General features: G+C 30.0%; 2 protein-coding genes across 2 annotated transcripts in view; both read left to right on the top strand.

Annotated features, from left to right (window-relative positions):
* The window catches only part of LOC127250517 (uncharacterized), a 59,261-nt gene extending 41,076 nt beyond the window's left edge, over positions 1 to 18,185 (top strand). The window contains exons 5-7 of the mRNA XM_051273846.1: positions 16,023 to 16,127; positions 16,313 to 16,369; positions 17,591 to 18,185. Of these exons, the coding sequence (XP_051129803.1) occupies positions 16,023 to 16,127; positions 16,313 to 16,369; positions 17,591 to 17,923 (495 nt within the window). The 3' untranslated portion in view covers positions 17,924 to 18,185. The remainder of the gene's footprint in view (positions 1 to 16,022; positions 16,128 to 16,312; positions 16,370 to 17,590) is intronic.
* On the top strand, positions 18,176 to 23,995 carry LOC127250516 (uncharacterized). The gene is made up of 2 exons (XM_051273845.1): positions 18,176 to 18,337; positions 23,593 to 23,995. Exons 1-2 carry the CDS (start codon positions 18,192 to 18,194, stop codon positions 23,984 to 23,986), a joined length of 540 nt encoding a protein of 179 aa, XP_051129802.1. The 5' UTR covers positions 18,176 to 18,191; the 3' UTR covers positions 23,987 to 23,995.
* Positions 23,996 to 24,264: the final 269 nt, after the last annotated feature.

The following is a 24,264-nucleotide window of genomic DNA, read 5'->3' as shown; positions in this document are numbered from 1 at the left end:
TTCGCAATATATAAGAATAAGAGACACAAATCTTTACACACGGTAAGACTAGTTATTAATGAGCTACATTATGGTTATGTTTGTTCTTACTTTCATTCCATTAAAAACATAATCATTTTCATATAAAACATCACATGCAATCACTATTTCATCTAAGGACATCAAAAGCTAAAATGTATAATTTCATTCCATTAAAAACACAATCATTTTCATAGAAAACATCACCTGCAATCACTATTTCACCTAAGTACATCAAAAGCTAAAATGTATCGAATACAAAAAAAACACCCTATGAAACTACAAGAAAAGTGATTGGAGCAAGATTGTGAAAAACGATTACAATACTTAATTAGGTCTTTCACAATGAAAATATACATAGAAATTATACATATTAGATTATTTGTGTATTGTCAAAAAGAAAAACTAAATTTTCATTCAAAAAACTATTTACACGTATCAAGTTACGTCGTGTATGACACCTTAAGGAATACTGAGTCATTTTCAAATGTTATATGTTTGCCAATGTAATGTACATTATTTTCCTTAGATATTTACAATAAATGCTAAATTGGCATATTTGAAATAGTGGTGCTAACCTAGTATAGGTAATGCATGTAGTGCATAAAGATCCTATGTCTACATCAAGAAAATAGACATGCATAAATAGGCTCATAAGTTGACCAAAATACGATGAAAGAACAAAATAAACCTAAATAAAACTTCAAACTATCTCGTGTCAAGCACCTTCCATAGTGGTCGAAATTGTTTGGCATAAACCAGAAATGTACAAATATTTGTAAGTATTAGAACCAATATATGTAGAAAAAAGGGAGTTGTCAAAGATTTTTCATATACAATTCAAGGTGGATTTCTGTCTCATGTATGGTTGTAAGATCTCCGTGACTAAAATGAAAGTTCTATAAGATGAATATTACAATAGATCTTACAGCTACAAATGCTAATATACTAAAGAGATCAAGTGTGAGCAATGAAAAAATTGAAATGGATGTGAAGACCAACAAGCTATATAAAATAAAATTTTTAATGCATAGAAACGTGGTGTAACATAAGAAAAAAAAATGGTTAAAATGGTTCGTCATGTGTAAATGAGACTCACATATGTCCTAGTCAAACAAATAGAAAATATAGAATCATTAATTCACGCTGTAAGCGGGAAGGGAATACCTAGATTGTATCATGTATGAAATGTTTATTATTATATGATTAGAAATGAAGTATGTATTGTTGCTTTAACTTTTTGTTATAGGAGAAACATTGGTGCTATGGTTTTGTATCTACAACCACCGTAATTAGATTATTGGGGATTAGGTTAAAAATTTTAATGAACAAACTATCTATCAAGTTTCATTAGCCACAATGTTTCCTTTATAAGTTTGCTCATTTTCTTGGAACGGGCCTTGACATGCTCCAACACACTCCAAATAAGCCCTCTCATATTGTTCTGTGGAAAAGTTTTAACAAGTGGAACCGTATCCTTTATTGTATGCACCAACTTTACATTCATAAGAAACCAATGCTTCATTCAACAAACAACCATTAGGATTTTAAACAAAGACCTCCTCATTACACCTTCTCGAAATTCCATTGGCATGCGTGAAGAATGTGGAAAACATATGAAATTGCTAATTATTAGGATATGTATTTGGAGTATATTTATATATCTTTTGTTATCATATGGATCTTATTTAGGAGATTTGTAGTATTCTAGGATTATTTAGAAGAGATGTATTTCATTATAATATGTATTATTGTTCATGAATGAAAATAGATAATTTAGCTTCATATTCTAACATAATTGTTGAATATTGTCCCACATTGGTAAATATGTGGGAACTCCCCTAATATATAAGGGTGAAGGGCCACTCTACCTATCACCAATTGGTTTTAAGTTGGAATCCTGGATTCCTTCTTAACATGGTATCAGCGCCATGATGCCCGTATTGAGTTTGGATCCCGTATGAATTTTCGAGATTATCATTTCGACGGGGAAGTGTTGAATATTGTCCCACATTGGTAAATATGTGGGAACTCCCCTATTATATAAGAATGAAGGGCCACTCCACCTATCACCAATTAGTTTTAGGTTGGAAGCCCGGATCCCTTCTTAACAACAATATCAAAATCCAAATTCTTTTCGGAAAGATCTTGTGCTTTATTTGCATCCCATAACCTTTTCTTTTGACTTTGACACCATAAAGGATATCTACTAATTAAGGTCTTGCACCTGATAATCTAGTGACTATATAAACGTTTTGTATACAATAATCTTATGTTATCTTAGGAAGGATTCTATTCCTAACCTATAGAGTCCTACAGCTGACCCTATGAATGGTTTTGACTTTGACCTGAGGATAAATATAATAACCTAACTTCAATGATCTAAAGGATCAATCTTGACTTTCTTGTGGAGGTCTTGTACCCGACCTTTGGAGACCCTATAATCTCCTTGACTCTCTTGTGTAGGTCATGTATATGATAATAATCTTTACTATGAGTCTCGAATTTGACCTTAAGAGGTCTTATTTGTCCTATCTTAGAATTTTTATTGAACAACTTGCAGATATCGTCACTAACCTTGTGTTAGATGTTATGATTTCTTGCACAACTTAAATTGATCTTTTAAATCCCACCTTGAGTTTTGGAATGGGTGTTACGACATATAATTTTTTTAATGTATATTTATATATCTTGTGTTATAATACAAGCCTTATTTAGGAGATTGGTAGTATAGTCTAGACTTATTAAATATATTTGTATTTTACTATAAATATGTATTCAATGTATGAAAATAGATAATTCAATTTCACATTCTAACAATAACAAGCATAATCCTCCATATAGGCTAACATATGTAATTAATCCTAACTTCAATGGTTACAAATAGTTTCACTAGATTTACCTTGTAATGTCTAACCACTTGATAGTGTTACATGGTGGTTTGATGTCATTGGTGAATAATTATTATTGTTGAGGTTGAATATAGTAACACATAACTTAGCTCCGTTCAGATAGAAGTTTTTAAGTTTTGATTTTTGGAAGATTTTGAAGATAATAAAAAATTAGGTATTTGATGTGATGTTTTGTAATAGAAAAAAAAATTATTTAATGTGATATTTTTTTTCTAAAAGAAATTTATTGTTGATTAATAATTCTGGAAGTTCTAAAATGTCTATGTAAACAGAGTTTTAAATGACTTAAATTATTTTGATATAATGAAGATTAAGATATGTATATTTCTTAACCAACAATCATGTGGATACATTCCAGTCTCGTTTTACTAGAGTATCAGTCCATTTATAGAATGTAATCATGTAATTGTGTTTAAATCAAAAGGGATTGTAGGTTTTCCTTCACCAATTGAAGTTCTTCCATATTACACCCAAGTGTGGTCTATAATTCAACATAAACTATCCTAATTAATCTCACTTCAATGATCACCAACTATTAACTACGCCATTTTTTTCTTATCAAAAGGGAATTTCCATGATTGTTTTTTTATTTATAGTTTTGTGGAAGGTTTATTTTAGTATGATTTAGGTTAAAGCTTTCTAACAGGGAGGCCAATGATGGGAATGCGTAACATAAACTTAAAAACTTCCGAGAAAATTCCGTAAACACTGAATTAGGCAAGTTTACAAAAAACTCATCAAATCCATTTGCTTTATCTCTATTGCGGCCAACATTTAAGCTTCCATTTCTCCTTGTTCACTGCTTAGCAAAAAAAATATGCACTAACATTGGCCCTTCAAGACATATGTTAGGAGATGATACAAAGAGGGGTGACATCCAAAAAAATGTCATGTACCAATTCCTAGTTTAGGGTTAGAATTCATCACTAAAAATCAAACAAATTTAAAGTATAAGATGGACAAATAGCAAATACTAGATTTCTGGGATGCGTTATGATTGTATGATTTGTGAGACTTCTAAAAATACCAATCAAAATAATAGGTTTTCCTGGTATTAAGTTTTAGACTTGAAAACCCTAAACATATTCCTATATCCTTGTTAAATCCTTGAGCTTAGAAAGTTTATGGTTACAGAGGTTTATAAAATCCACTTGGATAATACTCCTTCCGTCCCAAACAAGGTGCAACATTTACTTTTGGCACGGGTTTTTAGGTGGATAGTATTAAGTAGGATAATTTAGAAATTAGGTGATGTGATGGAGAGAAAAATATATATTTTATTTTTTTTATTTGATGTGAGGGGATAAAGTGTGGGGTAGAGATTAAGTATAATTAATTATTTCCTATTTTGGAAATATTACATGGTGTTTGGGACATACCAAAAAGAAAATGTTGCAGGGTGTTTGGGACAGAGAGAATAATTATTGTAAGATTAACCAAACAACAAACATGGAAACAAGAATAAATATTTTAAACTACAAGAAAAGAAAATTCAAACCATATATGGGTGCATCGAGCCCAGACTAAGAATTTTCTTAAAAGCTAATGATGTAGGAAATAAGCGTTTGAGGTAGCCGATATGACAACAAAAGTTGATACGCATTATGTAACATATGTTTCAGTAATTATCATATCAAAGCATACTCAAAGTTCACTTGGTATGAAGCTTTGAAGAGGTTCTCTCTTAATCATTTGTGCCTTACATCACATGTATCAAATGATTGATACTCAGACTTCCTTTGCATTTAAATCCTATTCTATCGTCTTTTAGGACCAAATGTGCCAACATATTTCTTCTCTCTTCACGTCAAGTCTCATTTTAGTGTCTTTTAGGATTTTTCCAAATGAGTGTTCTTAGTACAATATATGTAACTTGAGATCTTCATCAAATTGTGTAGAAGTTTTTACCTATAGTAAGCATCGACCCTTATGCCGGAAATAGGCAGAATTTTTAGGGTTATATGAGCTAGCGAACGAATGTTTTCCTATTCGTTCATGCCCGCTATTTTCACAAATAGGCTTCAACACGATCATTTATGGTTTGCACGACTTAAAGAAATGTGAATAGCCAACAACTAGGTGTTCAATTAGACAACTCCGTAACATTTCAAAAATTTCTCTGTAATGCAGAACTTTGTAAATATCTCTTGAAAGGTTAATGAAATTAATCACTTGATATTCTAGCCTTTCAAATCCCCTAAAACAAATTTCAAAGACCTAGTGAAATTAGAATAAATACAAGTTATGACAATTCGAAGATGAGATCAACTAGTGCCAAAAACCATACATAAAATGTACTTATGAAAGTACATATAATAGTTTTCTAAATTGATATTTTGATGATACTAAAAGTTAACTCTTATCATTTCCTATCAAAACATTTTGTTTTTATGGAATCCATATCTGAACATACTTTTAAATTCACAATATATCAAAACATATCTATATAGTCTTCAAAATGTGCCCTGGGACATGACTTTGTATAATACGGGTGTCAATGTTTTTCCTAAGTAATACTAATCTTGATGTTTCATGTTGATTTTAAATATCTTTTTAAGAGTTTTTCTTTTGAAAATATATTTTTAACACACAAAAAGCCACTGTTGGTCGGGAGGGGGTTAATGTGGGACTCTAATATGTTTGTCCGTCAGAAAAACTAAAGCTAGATTGCTAAGCGAGCCTATACTGGACAAAAACCAATTATATAGAAGATATAAACAAAAGTTGAAAACCCAACTATCTATATGCATCCAAATAGAATCATAGAAATATAAAACTTGGAAGTCCATATTTGAGGCGTTCCAAGATATCTGTAGGTGTCAGAATCCTCGTCCCCTGTTTGTCGTTGTGTACATAAAAGTTTAGTTTGGTGGTGTTTATTCCGTTTGCTCGTGAAGAGACGTGTTGGTTGACTCCCGTTTATAGATAAATAATTATATGATACATATCCCAGTTTAATTTTTTAGGTGAGACAGTCATTTACTTCATCTAACAAAAACTAATATCTATTTTATATCAAATCTCGACCTTCAATCATTTGTGGCTTCCCAATTGTTGTCCGAAAACTTTCAAGTCATTAATACACAAATGATATTCCTTTTTTATGTTTTAATCATAAATTGTCTCCTAATTTTTCATAGCCATTTGTATTTTCTCTCATCTTTTAACCCATCTATCTACAACTATAGAGTTGGCACATCTTCTTCGCTATAAGAGATGAGATGAATGCTTTTAAAGACGAAAATTTAGCCAATAAAACCCTTTTTGTAGCATTGGATTGAGGCAAATATGAATTTTATGTTCATGTGGTTGATTCAATAAGTGGAATGTATTGTTCGTTCTTAGGTTGTATGATAGGGTTTAGAGAAAGACATTCACTTATCTTAAAATTAACATTGTAAAAGATCAAAGATTTGGGAAGCATCGCTCATATGCTTGAAAGTTCAATCATCATGAAATTTAAGGCACAACTTTAAATTTGTTTAGAACACTTTCAACCTTATTATATGAATGTATAAAATGAGGGGAAGAAAGAGAAAATGGTGAGAGAAATAGTCATAAATAACTAATTGTATCTATAGTAGTTTAATTCATTCAAATGTAATAACTATGATAATAAAAAATAAAATCACAAGGAAGCATAAATGCGTGAAGAAGATAAATACATCTCGTATGAACGTTATGAACATACTACTTTGAGTAATATTTCATGCGGATGGTTCTTTTGAGTAGAGCTTCATTTCATCTATCATTCATTTTGTTTCACTTTAATTTTTTAATATTGAATAAAAAGAACTTTCTTCTTACCAAAGCCTTTTCTCTTATCTTTTAATTGCTTCATACCCAAATCTACAAGTGTACGATTAGCACTTGTGTAATATCCTTGACTTTGGAAAATGATTTTAAAAGTATTGATAAAACATTCATAACAAATAAGGTGCACTTTCCTTCAAAATCAATGCTAAACTAAAGATTAGCTACATAAATATTTGTTTTACGATTGAAAGTTTTATATTGAAAGATATCTCTTGGTGCTAATAGACAAGAAAAAGTTAGGAGGTAAGCCATCTAACGTCCAAATGACCTCTAACCAATATTTTACAAAAAGAAGGAAAGAAAAGACCTATTCAAACATTCCAATAAATTAGATAAGTCAGAGGGATCGCATGGCTGCTTACATGTTTATTTTCCCATCTAGCTAGTGTAGCCAACTAATTTATGTTGCATATTGCTTATCATTTAAATACACTTGTAACAAACAATGTGCTCATCCTATAGATTTTTCTACTGTGAAATGGGCTCATGCATTGTGAAGTTGTAGAAAAGAAAAGGATACAACTATAAAGTGAGTGATGCAAATTAATTAAGATATAGATGGGAGATCTATTGATGGCTATTGCATTCTTTTGGCGGAAAATTAACGTTAATAAAAAAATAAGACACCCTTTTTAGTTGTAGTCTCGTACGAAATCTCAAGATTATGGAGATTAGTATCGAAGAAACCCCTTCTAAACCTCAAGATAAGATTGAAGAGTTTAACTTGTGTTTTCAAAGAAAGACTAAACGTGACGTAACTAAAATTGTCCTAAGAGTTTGAGTCTCTTTATCAAAGTTGAGGTCAAGGCTCTGAACGAGTTAGAGTCAATGCTGAGTCTTTGAATGGAATCAAAGTCAAGGTCATGGCTCTGAAAGTCAAAGTCAGAGTCAGAGTTCTGAACCAAGTCAAAGTTCTGAATGAAGTTAGAGCTGAAGCCAGGGCTCTGAATAGAGAAGATGATAGTGGTCAAATCTTGGATAAATGCAAATAAATCAACAATGTGTAGACATACACAAACTAAAACAAGTCATGGATGAACATAGAAAGAGTTTGACTCTTATATCATGTTGGAATATAAAATTGAAATCTTCTATTTCATTAGTAGAAGTCGTATATGTTTATAGTGAGTTATAAATTGTCTAAATAAATTCAAATCCTATATCTCAAATAAAACTAGTACCATAATTATAATATATGAAAATATACACCTTCCAAATAGATATTGGTTGAGGGATAATAAAAAGTTGAATTTGAATAATTATATAATGTGATATAATTAGATGTTGATGTGATGTTTTGAATGTATAATTAATTTTTATTATAATATAAATAATAAAATATAAATGTTTAATTTGATTTTTTTCCGGGGAAGGGGGAAGGGGGGGTTAGTGAATACCAAACAATGGATAAAATAGAGATCATTAAAATTATAATAACTTTTGAATTAACATGGAAAGAGACATTCAATAGCACAAATGAAGATATTCACCAACATACATTAATGATTTTTACCATTATAATCCTAGTGAACTTTGGCCATCCGATCAAATTAAGCATTGGTTAGCCAAATCGGTGTATAATATCAATATGTAAAGGGTGTTCTTAAATCTGTATAATATATATAATCAAATGCCTTCTAAAGGAACACATGTGATAACGAAGATCATGCAATGGTAATGAAGAGTTTAGTGAAAATAAGATGCTTTTTTATCACGTGAGTGTGCTAAGATAGGTTAATTTGGAAGGGAAGAAATGTTTGATGGAAAAAGGTGGTAGATGATTTTCTTAACACCAAGGAGTGTGTATTAGTTGCATATCTTTCAATTACATGAAGTAAAGAAATAGTATTATTTTTAGGTTTGAAACAACTTAGGTTTCAAACATTCTTAGACACCTAAACTAAAAAATAACTTTAATCCTTAATTTGGTGTTAGGTTGACCAAATATGTATATATATATATATACCATACCATGTGAAATTTCTTGAACTTGTATCAAATTTATGAATAATAAACTTATAAAAAGAATTTGAAATGTGCAAAAATGGACTATGTAAATTGGTTGTACTATAGGGTAGAAAGAATAACAATGAAAAAAGCTAGCTACTAAATAATTGTACCTACAAATAACTCATGTAGGAAAGATTAAAATAAGCTAGTTATTATTACATGTCACTTTTAAACTAATTTAAATTACAAAAATAAATGAACTATAAGAGATGTTATTGCTAGTAAAGCTTCATCGATATGGTAAAACATATGATATAGAAAAGAAAAAAAAAAAACTATAAGAGATGTTCTTGTTGATGAATATCGCCAATATTGCCCGATATGGTGAAACATCACTTCTGGACATTGTGAGACATCCTTGATGATAGTTTCGCGTGGACCATGAAACATGCATCAATTACAAGGAAAGATTATTATACAAGTTGGTTTGTAGTTGATACGTAATAAACATCATTGTAATAAGCATCATTGTAATAAATGAAGTTAGATGAAACAAATTAAAATGAATAAATAGAAGTATAGAATATATGTAAAATCACATGGTTCTTGCTTGTTAAATGATCATCTTATCAAAAAAATTAAGCTGATAGGAAAATGTATCATTAATTACATTATATAGTCTTCCAATATGCACCCTCGTGTGCAAGTGATATTAATTCTCACAAAAACCTTGCATGTGAACAATCTTTTCACAAAGTGATAGGTGAGATGGTTATCAAACATGGTATTGGAGTAAGAAATCCGGTATTTGAGTCCCACCGCCACCATTTGTGGAAAAATAAATTGTCCACATATAAGATTTGTTTAAGATGAATCTCGTTTGCACGTGAAGGGGCTGTTGGAAGATGGTATAATATATAATTAATAATGTATTTTTCTATGAGCTTAAGCTTTTTATGAAATGATCATTTAACATAATATCAAAGTGAGATCTTTTGTGAGATAAATTCAAAATGTCCACGTGAAAGGTTTGTATGAGGTAAATCCTGCCTCCACATAAGAGTGTGTTGAAAGACTATATAAGAAATATATAAGCCAACCATATACATGTATTGGAAGACTGTATAATAAATATGTAAGCCAACCATATACATCTTAGCAACAATAAGCATAAGAGCTATGTTTTGCATTATCGTGTTGCAACTATCTTAGAAGTTTTAGCCTAGAACATTCAAACTATCAACACTTTACATTGTAAAATTCTATAACCTATATTGACTTTCATTATGTGATGTACACCACTAATATTAATATTTCAACAACATAAATCTTAGATAACAAGGACAGAAGAAGATTCCAATCTTGTGTCACAACTATATTAGAAGTTTCCAACAATATTTGAAGTTTTGGTAGAGAACACTCAAGCTATCAATGTATTACTGTAAGATATAAAAACCTACGATGGATTTTTATCATGCGATGTGATCCACTAATATTCACAATTCAACCATATAGATATTATATAATGATGACAAAAGAACCTTTTTTTAGTCACAACTTATTTAGTGGTTTTAGCACATAACACTCAAATTATCAACATGTTACATTGTAAAATTTTACGACCTATAATTGACTTTCATCATGTAATGTTAACCACTAATATTAACAATTCAACTATATGTCTTGAATAACAATGAACAAAAGGACTTTGTGATGCCTTTTTGTGTTAGGACTATATTAGAAGTTTTGGTAAAGAACATTATCACTGCATTGCATTGTAAAACATCACAATTGTAAGGTGTTTCTTTTCTTTTCTTTGTTTTCTCAAGGTAAGATAATTTTATTAGATTCTTAAGTTATATCTACTCAGATAATGAGTGAAGATGAAAATCAACCAAATCCCAAAAATAAAAACCCAAAAACACTCAAATCACTTTGATATTGAAAATTAAAAAGGTGGGAGATACTAAGATAAGGAACCTTGGAGCCAAACAATGAAATATTCTCCTTTTGTAGCTATAAAATTGTAGAGGTTGGCTTGAATTATGATAAAAATAGTAATTTGTCATTAGTTTAGTGTGTCCACTTCTGCTTTAGTTATGTTTTGGTCGTTCAAGTTACTCTTGAGTTTTAAAATTTTCTAAATGAAAATTAATGTTTGATGAGATGCTTTGAACAAAAATAAGTGTTTTGGTGTGATTTTCAAATACATTGTAGATTAAATAGAGTGAAAATGAAAAGGAAAACACAATTTGTGTTACATTTTGGGAGAGTGCCTGATATTATTGATAATAATGATATCAAGGGCCTCTTGATAGTTGTGGCACAAAAAGAAAAATGAAAGTAATAACAAACAATCTAATGGATATACCCAAATAAAAAAGACATAATCTCATAATAATATAACATATATATATATTATCTCAACATCCCTCTTCAAATCCAAAATAGTAACTATAGAAACGTAGCAATGAAAAATCAAGCCACAAATAAAGCATATACAGGGAACAAATTTGATTAGTTTTGTTGTACAATTTGAAATTGAGTTTACAGTTTTGGATAATAAAAGTTTAGATTAAAAGTTGTTTGATTATGACAAGATGTTTTGAATTTAAAATTTTTTTAAGTACAATATAAAAGATAAAATTATTAAAAATATTCAAATTAATGTTTTAAATATTTTTTAAAATAATAAAAGATGTAGATCAAGATCTAAAATCAAGGGAACATGTGTCACCTTCCCATTCCGTATGTTTAATAAAAAATCATTTAGAGTAACTATTTACACGAATAAGTCAAAGTGGGAGACGGGAACTCTGAATAGAGTAGGAAGAAAGAGGTCAAGAACTTTGAAAGGAATCAGAGTTGGAGTCGAAGGCAAAAACTTTGAAGGAGTAATTAAAACAAATAGAGATAAAAACTTGGCATTATATCAAATTCACAAAAAAAAAAAAAAAAAAAAAAAAAACCATTTATAGGATTAACATACTCAAAAGACTTGAAGTGCAATACGATGGAGAATTGAATCAAAGATTTTTGGGGTTATCAAATATACCCAAAGAGAACTTGACTATAATACTATACTACATTTTAGGAAAAAATTTTGAGTTGTATTTAATTAATAATGAAATCAGAAGCTTATTTATAGGCATGATACAAAATAAACAAAAACAAATAATAATAACATATGGCCATTTGGTTTGGGCACAGGTTTTATTGTAATGTGTACTTTTTGTCTTTTATAGTAAGAGAAGTAGAAAAAATGGTTAGGATGGTAAAAGATGATACGATTTTTGGCTAAAATAAAACAAATTTGTTTTTTATGACAGACAAATTAGAAAAATGAATGGATTTTTTTATGAAGGGGAAGTATATCTCAACTTGTATAGACGTGTCTTTGCAAGTGGATGAATGGTTGAATCTACTTTAATAAAACTACAATACTAGAACACATCTTACATATATGTGCATATACTATATTATTATGTATTTGATCCTACCTCTTTAAGGATTAAATATTATTTGTTTCAAATTTCATGTCTCAAATATATGAACATATGGTTGACATGCAAAAAGAACTATGTTGTGCAATCAAATACAATTTGTTTCCCTCATTATTCATGAGATCTTACTAAACCAAGATATTTAGAAGATCATCTATATTATAAGTAACATAATCAAATTGAAAAAAAGTGATCTAGTGTCATAAAATACAATATTCACTATTTCAAGTTGAGTGTCAGAGATTTGATGCATTGTGAGAGTTGGATTAGATATTCTATTGTAATAATAGTGTCAATCAAACACGCATATCAAAGCATGGCTATTGCAATAGCCATAGTGTGGTGTAGGTTACAAGCCATATTAAGTATAGTACGAAGTGGTGTAGGTTACAAGCCATATTAAGTATAGTACGAAGTGGTGTAGGCTACAAGCTATGTGAAGTATTGTATGTGTTAGTTGACTCTCATTTGTAAATAAATAAATAAATAATGTGTATCCATAACAGTTTAAACTCAAAACCATATAGTTAAAGGGTGTTATGTGGAAGCATATGTTATTTACAGACCTGTGGGTTTGGTCATAGTTTTTTGTCATTGTGCTTCCCAAATGATTCGAAGTATAAATTTTAGCTGAGACGGTCATTTATATCATCTAACGTGGTATCAGAGTTTTAGGTCTCGATTTCGAATCTCATCGTCCCCTATTCGCTGTTGTCCACGTGCAAGTTTCGTAAAGTGACAAACATAAGGAGGTGTGTTGGTTGACTCCTATATGTAGATAAATAATTTAAACTTTTAGATGTCATTTTGCATTATCTAACTATATGGAGTGTTCTACCAAACTATAGGAGAAGCACAATACTCCCACTTCAATTTATCAAATCTTATGAAGTTGTGTAGGCAACAAGCCATATTAAGGATTGTATGAAGTCTTTTACCGAACTATAGTAAAAGCACAATACTCCCACTTCAATTTATCAAATCTTATGAATTGGTATAGGCTACAAGCCATATAAGTATTGTACGAAGTGTTCTACCTACAAGCCATATTAAGTATTGTACGAAGTGTTCTACTGAACTATAGTAAAAGCACAATACTCCCACTCGATTTATCAAATCTTAATTCAATATTTTATGGAATGTATTATGATTTTTTACATTAGTTGAACTATGACAAAGAAATTTGAAAGGGAGGATAGCATAATATTTTAGGTAGGACCAATTTCATACTATTCAGAACACTTACGATATATACATAAACAAAAGAATATTTATATTTAAGACAAGCTATCTACTTCTAAACGGGCTAATGAGAAAGTCACTTTTAGACAATTGAGAAGCCAACCTTAACTACAAACTTAAAGCTTCACAATGATGGAGATTAAGATTAAGTTTAGTCCAATCGTTTATGTGTAGTCTCCAAAACTAACAAATAGATAAAATCTAAAAATTCTAATGCAATATTGATCCTTACTTCAGCGGAGTGACGGAAAATATAAAAGCAAAGCTCTGATACAATGGTGAAATAAATAATCTTCAAGTTCTAAAGATATCATAAAAGTATAAACTATCAACATCGTATTTCCGTGGTTCCTTACAGGATGCTTAGTAGTTAGGATGAATACTAATCAGCAAATGCCTCTAAGATATAGTTTCTACTAGCATATTACTTTTAAGAACATTTAATTATTGTTATAAGAGAATAAGGCTCTGGTTTCTAAGGTAAATTATAGAGAAGTAGATGGAAAAGGCATTTTCATATTCACACATCCAATAATTGGTTGTAATCATTCCTATCCATATTTTGCTAGTCCTAGGTTCAGAAAAATCCAAGCTCTAGAATAAATTAACCTCTGATTTAAACAAATACACACTAAAAACTACTACAAATGTGAAAAGCTGTTAGGATAATCTCCTGTTTATACATGTATCAAATGTTGTTATGTACAATGCTGTATTTGTAAATCATAGAATTATAATATGAAAGCTAACCCAATAAAAATGGAGCGCATAGATAATTGACATCATGCAAAATGATATTTGGTGATTGTGTCATAATGAGCTGAGTAATGGCGAACAGTTGTCAATAAGTCACCAGCAGGAGTTCAATGAGCAATTAGATAAGTGTGAATAAATAAATAAATCAAAGATGATGTTGAAAATTAGTAAATATACATTGTGTAGAATACAAAAACTAAAGTTCACATATGTGAAGCTAAAACAATGAGAGTGATGATGAAAACGACCTTTGCTTTCCATAAGGACAAGATCTACAGAATGTACATATCAACCGTCGCATCCCCTTGCTACCTCTTCGTCCACAAAAAATATGCCAGGAAGCTATTCCCTGTTTCTTTGTAACCTGTCAAGCTGTTTTTGAGGGTATTAGAGTGTAGAAATAAGATGTCTTAGGTTTGAGGTAGTAAGAGATAACATGTCATATGTTGTATGATAATCTGTTTCTGAAATTGTTTCTGTGTCGTGCGGAAATGGTTGCATGCATATTCTGAGACAACTTGTCCATTGATTTGGTTAAAAATTACTTAAAGTATTTTTGTTTGTGGGTTTCGATTTTTGAATAGCAAAAAGTTGTTGTTTGATGTGATATAAATAAATGTTGATGTGATGTTTTGAATGTAAAATAGATTTGTAATATAATTTTAACAAGTAAAGTAATTATTTAATTTGATATTTTTGGAGGAAAAAATAATCTGAATAGTAAAATTATGTGGTTAAACCAACACAACCATAGTATTTAGGATTTTCTTATGAGGTTTATGTTCCTATCATCTCTAGTTTCTCTCACCATTGTAAGAACCTTGTAGTTCTTGTAATCACTTTTTAGTAAACCTTACTCTATATTAATAATAAAAGACACAAACTTAATCATACGGTGATTCAATGATACTTTTCTCGACTGAAGATTTTTAGTAATAATATGGAAGCAGGGGAAAAATAAAGCATATCAAGATTATGGTATAGCTTTAAGTTCTTGTGAATGAAGTGTTGAAACCATTCACTGGAACATTATTTACAGTACATAGTTGCAATTGCATGTTGGGGAGAAGAAGTTTGTGGTCACTGAAGTCTTTCATGAACTAACTTGTTTCCTTCCAAAATTTTGATTAACATATATGACTTGTTCTACAGTAATGGTCAGGGGAGAATGATTCTCTTATATTCTTTAAAGGATGAACCATTTCCAGTAGTGGAATAACAGAATTCTTTATTTTGTCTTTACATAGCCCAATAGATTTATGGAAATGAAGCTTTCTTATATCTAACCTTCTGTGAAACGGTACTATTCTATTAGATGGTGAACCCTGCTTTTAAATATCAGTATTAGGGGAATCCAGAACAATCAACCAGTATATATAGCCTCGATTCTGGGAAAGAAGGTTTTCAACAGAGTGAAAGCCTCCAACCTTTTCTTGACTCAATGGGGGGAAGGGGCTGATTCACCGCCTCATCCAAGGGTCACTTAGGGGCTAATAAGCTCTCTTACAGTTTCACTATATAATAGAAATATTTTACCAAAAGACTTCTCTATTATTGCCTTACTCCACCAGTTATAGACGGCAGATTTTTATTGAGGTGTGGTGGTTATGTATAAGTAAGGTAGTTTCATTCGCGCTCAGAAGATTTTAGTGTGCATCTTCACCTGCTTATATGTATTCTATGTGGTAGTAATATACTTATTGATCCTAGTTGTTCCCTATGCAGACCTGCTGTTATCTCTTTTATTAAGCAATCAATATGTTCTATTTTGTTTTTCTATTTATTTGAGGAGTTGAGGTAATAAAAGTTGCATTTTTATTCTCAGTGTGAAGAGTTGTGGCAAGGTAAAGCACACATACCCCGCATTGCGAAAGTTCAAGGACTTCCGAAGTATGTTGCTTATTCACGATCTATTAAGGATGGTAAAAGAGTGAGTCCCTATCTCTCTCTCTCTCTATCTCCTTCTCTCTCTCTCTCTCTCTCACACACACACACACACAGAACCTCACATAAATCCATAAAAGTCACAAATATATGCATTCATTCATGGTGTCTTACTGCTAAATAATCTATTGTTAGCAGCATAGTTTTCTAATCTAAAATTCTTGATGACAGACGAGGATCACTCGGCATGATCTCTGTGATCATATTTGGGAATTTCATTTCAATGAGGTATGCATTTCGGTGTTTGATTTTCTGTCCTAGAACTTATCTTGCCTTGGAAACATCTGCTGGAACATGCATATACATTGTTCTATTTCTTCCTTGGTTGTAACTGTTTTAGCATATGAAAAAGGAGTATCTGTTTTCATACCTAAAATGCTTAATAGGAGCCAATTCTTACTACGGTGCCAAAGCTCTAAATTTGATTGAAAAGTGCAGAGTGTAACCCTATCCTTCGTCTTAGGATCCTGCCTTTAATTGAAGCAGCTCATTTTGTCAAGATTATCTTTTCAAATCTACTGTTGTTTTGAAACATCCCTCACATAGATTTCTAAATCTTGAATTGTGTTTTAGAGATAAGAGTCCTATTGCTCTCATCTCCCTATGTCAATATGAAGTATTGTGATGTTCGAACTGAACTGAACAGTATCTAATTCATGCCCCATACGAAAATTTTAGTTTCTTGCTCTGCTCTTGAATTTCAATACAGAACAGATAATAGTATACCTATTTGATGAGTTTAAATTGCAATTATGTGACTTCATATCAAAATACAATAGTGTTTTTTCTAAAATGAAACTGAAACCTATTTCTCACCATTTCCACCACATATTCTTAATTTAATCATCTATTTAGACTGCTATTATTTCTTTTCTTTTTTTACTCTTCATTTTTTTTTTGGTGTGTGCCCGTTCTTGATCACTTCCTCTTCATGTGTCAATAGATTTAGTTCAATGCATAATATATATAAACATTAATTCTGAAAAGAAAGAATGTAGGTATGTACAAAAATGAGCTGTTATCGAGCACTTACCAACAGTCTTCCTGGGTTGATTCTTATCTGGTCAATGGAAATGCTACCTGCATTCTTTGGCTCTCAGAGATTGAATCTTGAAATGTGCTAACACTGTTGCCAAGGAAGTCTCTCTGACCAACAATATTCACATCTCCAAGAACCCCAAAACTGAATCTGCAATAATCACCTAACTAGTCCTGAAACAGAAGCAGAGAATTAATACGTAGATAGAGCTCCGGAAACAACCATGGCACCATACAGAAACAGACAACTCACCAGCATAACAAAATTCTAACCAACTAACCCTCGTTTTTCCAAATTATCCCTGTATGCATGCTAGTTCGTCAAAATTTAATAAAAAGTAAGAGAAAATCGATTTTTAATCGTCCAACATTTCCATAGAAAAACTGGTGTGATTTTTTTGTCTCTGGCAGGCAGCGTCGGAGTACTGGCGGAACCTGGATCCGTACTGGACCGGCAGCGGTCCGCCACTGCGGCGGTACTTCCACCCCGACGGCAGCATAACGGCGGATCCAGACGATCCGGTGTGGGGCGGGCACGAGTCGTGCTACACGATCGTGACCGGCCTGTTCGGCGACGGCAAAATCAGGGAGCATTACATGAGGATAAACCGGTGGCCGACTCTCTCCTTGCAAAGGAGGCCAGATTGGGGCTGGGTGCTCGCCAACCACCTCTACTGCTACACCAGCATCCCCGACGCCGCCGACAAGCCCGACGGCACCGGACCGTACTTCCCCCTCGACTAAAAACCTGCATATCCATATACATATATATATAGCTATCACTCACCGGCGACGGCGATGTATGTGGATTTTGGTGTGCTTTTCAAAAACTCCCGACTGTGTGTGAAGAAACCAGACATTACATATATATATTATGTATCTTTGTAGAAGAGATTTAGAGAAGATGATTCTGGTTTGTTCGGAATTTGGCTTGTATGGATTGGTGTGATCCATTTTCAGAAATTTTGCTATTTCTGGACGAAATAGAGAGATATTATTAAATATATCATCCATGGGAACTGGCGAGGAAAAGTGGTCCAGACTGAGTACAGAGAGCGATGCGACGATTGGGAGGTTGATACGTGTGTGTATACGTACATGTAATGCAAATCTGGCCGTCCATCCGACGGGCTGTGGAGGACACGTGGCGGCTATCGGGTGAGTGGGACGGGACAGTTGTCGGACTCTCGCTTCATCTTATGTTGCGGACAACTGGCCGGGCCGCCGTTTTCTCTTCTCTTCTCTCTTGTCAATTTATTATATTATTATTATTATTTTCTATTGGTTAGTTTCTGTAGCAGCCTCCTACGGAAGCCTATTATTTTAGGCTCGATGTGTCTAATTTCTATGGGTGCTCGTCAACCCTTTCTCAAAATAAATAAATAATAGTAATAGAATAGTATACAAAATAAACAAATAAAGAAATACTCATTTTATTCGTCAAAATTATTTCATGATTTTTTTTCCCCCCTAAATTTATGTATTATTTATAATAAATAATAATTAATTTCTCGTATTTTTTATATTTATCCTACTAGTTTTATCAATTATTTTAATAATATTTTATTTTAGTTTTTTACCTAGTTTATAATATGTGATTTTAAATTTAAAAAAAAAATTAATATATTTTACTTGATAAAATTATATAGTAAAATAAATATAAAAAATATTTCAGTGAATATTGTGATTGTGAGGCACAAGGACGGAACTCCAGTGGGTTTGGGGGCAATTGATTCCCTAGCCTAATTTTTTACTATTTTTTTTAATGTTAAAATTTTATTTTTTTATTTATATATAATTTGTTTTTTAAAAAACTATCTAAATTTATATATAATTATTTCATTAATTTTATTTTAAATTTATTAGTTAAATATTAAATAAATTATAACATTTTGCCCCCACAATCGAGATCCTAGTTTGTCACTGATGGACGTATATGTTTCAGAAATTCAAACAAAATGTATTTGTTATTTTGGTTAGAACGACATATTGCAACCATTTGTGTCCATGGCTTTAGTTTTATATTTAGTATGGTGCTTTCTTTTATTGTTGTGAAGGATTTCTACTTGTTTTGATTTTTATCCTCTGCAAGCACTCTGTGTGACATTCTATCTATATTTTTAGGAAGCATTGTACTACACTCCCATATGTTTGTGGATTCATCAAGAAAGTGAATTTTGTGTTAGTAGAAACAATGAATAAAGATATGAATGAGTCATTTGCATTGATATTTCGGAGCATAATAAGTACTACATTAATATGGTAAATAGATTTACTTTATTAAAAAGTGATGAAGACTTTCAAAATGTAAAAAACTTAAAAAATAATTATTATTTTGAGTTGTTTTTGTCTGCTTTGAATTTGATTATATTAAATTATACTTTCATTCAAAAAATTAATATTATATTTTACTTATATTTTCTTCTTTTTCACCGTTGTTCTTGTACAAAAGAAAATCGGATCAAACGATGTTGTATCGATATTCAATAGTAATAAATTAGCGGTCAGCCCCCCTACAGTTCGGAGGGCTAATTCTGCCACTGTATATTTCAAATTTTCTTTCAAGACTTTGTGCGATTTTAATTTATTTATATTTACAAAAGTGTTAGCCTTTTTTGTTGTCTTCATCCTCCTTTGTTGAAGCTTTCCCAACCTTCTGTAATAAAAATGATAAACAATTTATATTAATAGATTTGTTCACTTAGAGTTTTTTTTAACAATAATTCTTCATAAATATTATGTAAAAAATTACAATATAAATTCACTAACATAATATATATACTTTATTCAGTCATATAAAATATATATATAAAAGAATCAATATAAAATATTATTTATTATATTATCAATATAACTTTACATAGTTAACTTAAAAAATATATCTATCGAAAAATGAAAAATGAACAAACTCATTTTTGTTTACAAAATATTTGTGTTTATGCGAGTTTGAATTGAAATATTTAGTTTTTATTTAATATTTAAATAACATTTTATTGATGTTTGTAAAAATATATACTCGTAAAATTTGAGAAATGAATATGTTTAAAATAATTTAAAGTTTAGTTTTACGATTGCATTATTCATCGATTTTTTTTTCATTCCAAAACCAAAAACACATGTTTTTCGTTCCTTAATTATTACACAAAACAACTGTTTTCTCGTTTAAAACATCACACCGTACATATATTTATATAATGTCAAATACCTATTTTAGTGTGAATATAATATAAAAATAAATACAAAGTTGTGTTTATAGTTGTATTTTATATATAATAGGTAGTTGAAATATGATATTTTGTTAAGAAAAAAAATATATATTTTTTTTAATTGAAAAATGGTATGAATTGAATAAAAGAAAAAGAAAAAAAAAAAACTGAACAAAATTCTGAAAAATGGTATGTGTGTAATATTTTTTTAATATTAGTGTGAATATAATCTTTTATTAAAAGATTTATATCTTTGCATACAATTGTTAAATAAAAAATAAAAATAATTGTAAAATAAACAAAAACAAAATAGACTCACATCTTGAGAAGTATCAATCTCGTCTATGACAGATTGGCTAACACGTTTCACTTCTTTAACGATGTTTTGTGTCCCTTCTTTCACTGATTCTGATGCTTTTGCGATTTTTTCCTTCTTTTCTTCTCCATTCTTTTCCTGCATTTATAATTTATTTTATTTTATTTTATTTTTTTCCTGAATAAATAAATATTGCTATGTTCAATTAATAAAAAATTTAACTTCCTTCAGTACGTTTATGCATTGAAAAAATATACATAATGTTCAATGGTATTCTTTCCTTCATATATTAAAATTTTCAATATGCATTTGAAAATTAGTGAAAATAGTTCACATATAAAGTAGTACATGAATTTAAAGTAATATCTTTCGAGAAAAATAATAAGTGCATCTTATTAAAAAAAACTCGTAAAAAAGAATAGAATCTTAAGTTGGTTTTGTCAAACAAACAATCAAATAGCATTGTTCTCCAAAAATATTACCCAACAAATATATATATTACTCCCTCCGTCCACTTATAATGTATATATTTATTTTTGGCGCAGTGTTTAACAAATAATAGTATTTATAATGAGTGGTTAAAGGTAGTGTAATGATATTTTTACCTTACTTTTTTTTTTGTAAAAATAATGATGTGATGTAGTAAGGGTATTTGTGAAAAAAAAGTAGAATATTTAACGAAATATTTATTCTGTAATTGGACGTCCCAAAATAGAAATATGTATACTTTATGTCTGGATGAAGTAAGTATTATTTAATAAAAATCAACAAATTAGATGATAAAAGACAACAATACAAAGAAGCAACATATTATTAGTTCCTCACAGTTCACAACTTTAATATGTATATATATAAAAACATATTATATTATCTTCATTAAAATGAGTAAATTTGGAAAGAGCATTTGCAGTAATGAAATATATATACATACATGTGTATTTTTTTAGTTTTTATCCGATTTTCCTTTTCGAATAAATATTATCTAAATTAAAATTTCAAATTTTCAAATTCAATAAAACCAGAAAAGGATTCATATGCAACTTTTGAACATATAAAATAAAACTCACTTTAAAGGATGGGTTTGTTGCAGAGACGAATGGCCTTTTGAAACACAATAATTCTGGAGGAATGACCTTCGAACACAATCTGTTGTAGCCTGCCATTATTATTATAATAATAATTATTATTTATGTTTTTAATTATGCCAATATATAATAATAATAATTCATCATATATATATATATATATAATTAAAGGAAATTAAAAGTTAGTTAGTTAGTTAGTTAGTTGTGTGGAGAGAGTAATTCGATCGGGTGGGTAATTTTGTATGGTCAGAAATTGCTTTTACGACCAATTCCAATTTCTAATAATAATGTGCATTCAAATATTATTATTAGAATTATTAAAAACTTCAATTTCATGATCGCATCAGTTGTGTTTGCTTCATGGTTCCCATTCAATTTAGGGTTTGGAAATAATAAATTTTAAAATAAAAACACAATATTGGTATAATTTTAAAATAATAATAATTAAATAAATCGACTATTTTTATAGGCATAGCATAAATCTATTTGTTTGATTTTTTAATTTTTTTTTCTTTTTGGTTGATATACAAGAATTTGGAATATTGGATCACTTTTTGTACCATATATATATATATATATATATGTTTAACACTTGTTCCACTTTATATTCAAACACTCATGAATATAATATTGTACTCCCTCCGTCCACAAACTAATGTCCTACTTTCCTATTTGGAACGTCCAACAACTATTGTCCTATTTCGTTTTTTAAACACAAATTTTACATTTTTACCCTTCATTCATTTATTACTTTCAATCTTTACCATACAATTAAGGGTAAATTTGTCAATTCATAACAAAAATAAAAGACCTAAAAAACCATGCAAATATACTTTAGTACAATATAAATTGGACGGAGGAAGTATATATTTTCATGAGTGTGTACATATGCATAACCTTATTTATTACTACATTGAAAAGTTTTTGAATTATATATATCTCATGGTTTCGTCACACTCATTACATGACAGGAGCCTCTATCTCTCTCTCTTAAACTTCAATAAATTCCACAAACATATATATATATCTCAAATTTTGAATTAATATTATTTTATATTTTGAATTATCTAACGACATATATATATATATTATATATATATATATATATAAACAACCTCATGCACATCACTAATTTACACAGTCGAGAAAACACTCTCTCCTATTAAGTATAGATATTTTTATTGGCACGTAAACTAAAAAAATAATAATAATATTTTATATATAATAAACAACATATTAGTGTATAAAAATTTAAATATCCTTATTACTGTAAGTGCTCACATCTAATAAAAAATATATATATATATAAGTTGAAAGTGGCATTTTGATACTTTTTACATAAAATGATAGAAGTACTTTTATCAGTTTCAAAATATCATTTTTATTATTTACGTTAAAAGTATTTATTTTTTAATATAGTAAAAGTATTTTAATTTATGTATAAATACCAAACTATTTTTATTTTTACACAAATTATAAATATATCATTATTCTATTAGTATTTTGTAAGTACAATAATGTCAAATTATCGTCATATTTTCACTAATTAATAAAATACTATTATTTTTTAATTCACTTTAAAAAAAAAAAAGGACAAATGAGTCGGGAATATTATCAATACTATAGAGTTCACATCTACTATATAAAAATACACGTACATTATTTGTGAACATCTTAAATGACAAAATATATCTATTGTCTAGTGACATATATAAGACTAACTACTTGGTCCTATATATATATAAGGCCATTCTTACACATATACATATTTCATCCTTAACCAAAACAAACACACATGATGGGCAGCTGTCACACCAAAGACAAGAAATCGAAAAATGGCGAAAGGGCCATCGTCGAAAGGCTCAAAACGGAAGTGAGGCTGCTACAACACGAGATCGATGAGATCATGTGCATACGCGAAGCCGAGAGCCAACTCTACAAGAGAGAATTAATGGCCTTTGCCTTAAAACAAGCCGAGTGGAAGAGACATCGTAAGAGGCTTAAAGAGGAGGTAAGAAAACTCCGGAAGGCTGTCCAAGATCGGGAAAAATTAGGGACAACAAGTACTAGGAAAAAATGTTGTCTCAAGGAGGACGAGGAAATGGCGAGGAGAGATGAGACTGTGGAGAAGTGGAAACAACTCTATTTTGCTATCAAAATCGAGCTTGATGACCTCATTCAAAGGACTTGTCAAGGTTAACTTTTGTTTGGTTCGACTCATTTTTTTTTTCTTTTTTTCTTCGCTGATAATCAAGATGTTCTTGTAATGTTAGAAATATTAAAGTAATTTATGAAGAAAAATTTATGGCAATCACTCGAGATCTTTTCTTCTTTATGCATGTGTTTACTTGTGAGGTTTTGATTTTGGATTTTGATTTTAAATAGGAAAATTTTGAATTAAAATAGTTGTTTGATGTGATACAAATATGTATTCTCCGATATTGTGAATGTAAAATTAGATTTTAGTGTAATAAAATA

This window comes from Andrographis paniculata, unplaced genomic scaffold (genome assembly GCF_009805555.1).
Source record: "Andrographis paniculata isolate CXL003 unplaced genomic scaffold, ASM980555v1 Contig37END, whole genome shotgun sequence".
Classification (NCBI taxonomy): domain Eukaryota; kingdom Viridiplantae; phylum Streptophyta; class Magnoliopsida; order Lamiales; family Acanthaceae; genus Andrographis; species Andrographis paniculata.
Note: the sequence above shows the minus strand (reverse complement) of the source record. Positions and strands in the feature narration are given on the sequence as shown.

What these genes read in the sequence shown, in the direction of transcription:
- LOC127250516 (XM_051273845.1), top strand. Translation starts at nt 18,192, where the DNA reads ATGGGAACTGGCGAGGAAAAGTGGTCCAGACTGAGTACAGAGAGCGAT. An exon ending in GGACACGTGGCGGCTATCGG is followed by an intron (nt 18,338 to 23,592) that starts GTGAGTGGGACG and finishes CATGATGGGCAG; the next exon opens with CTGTCACACCAAAGACAAGA.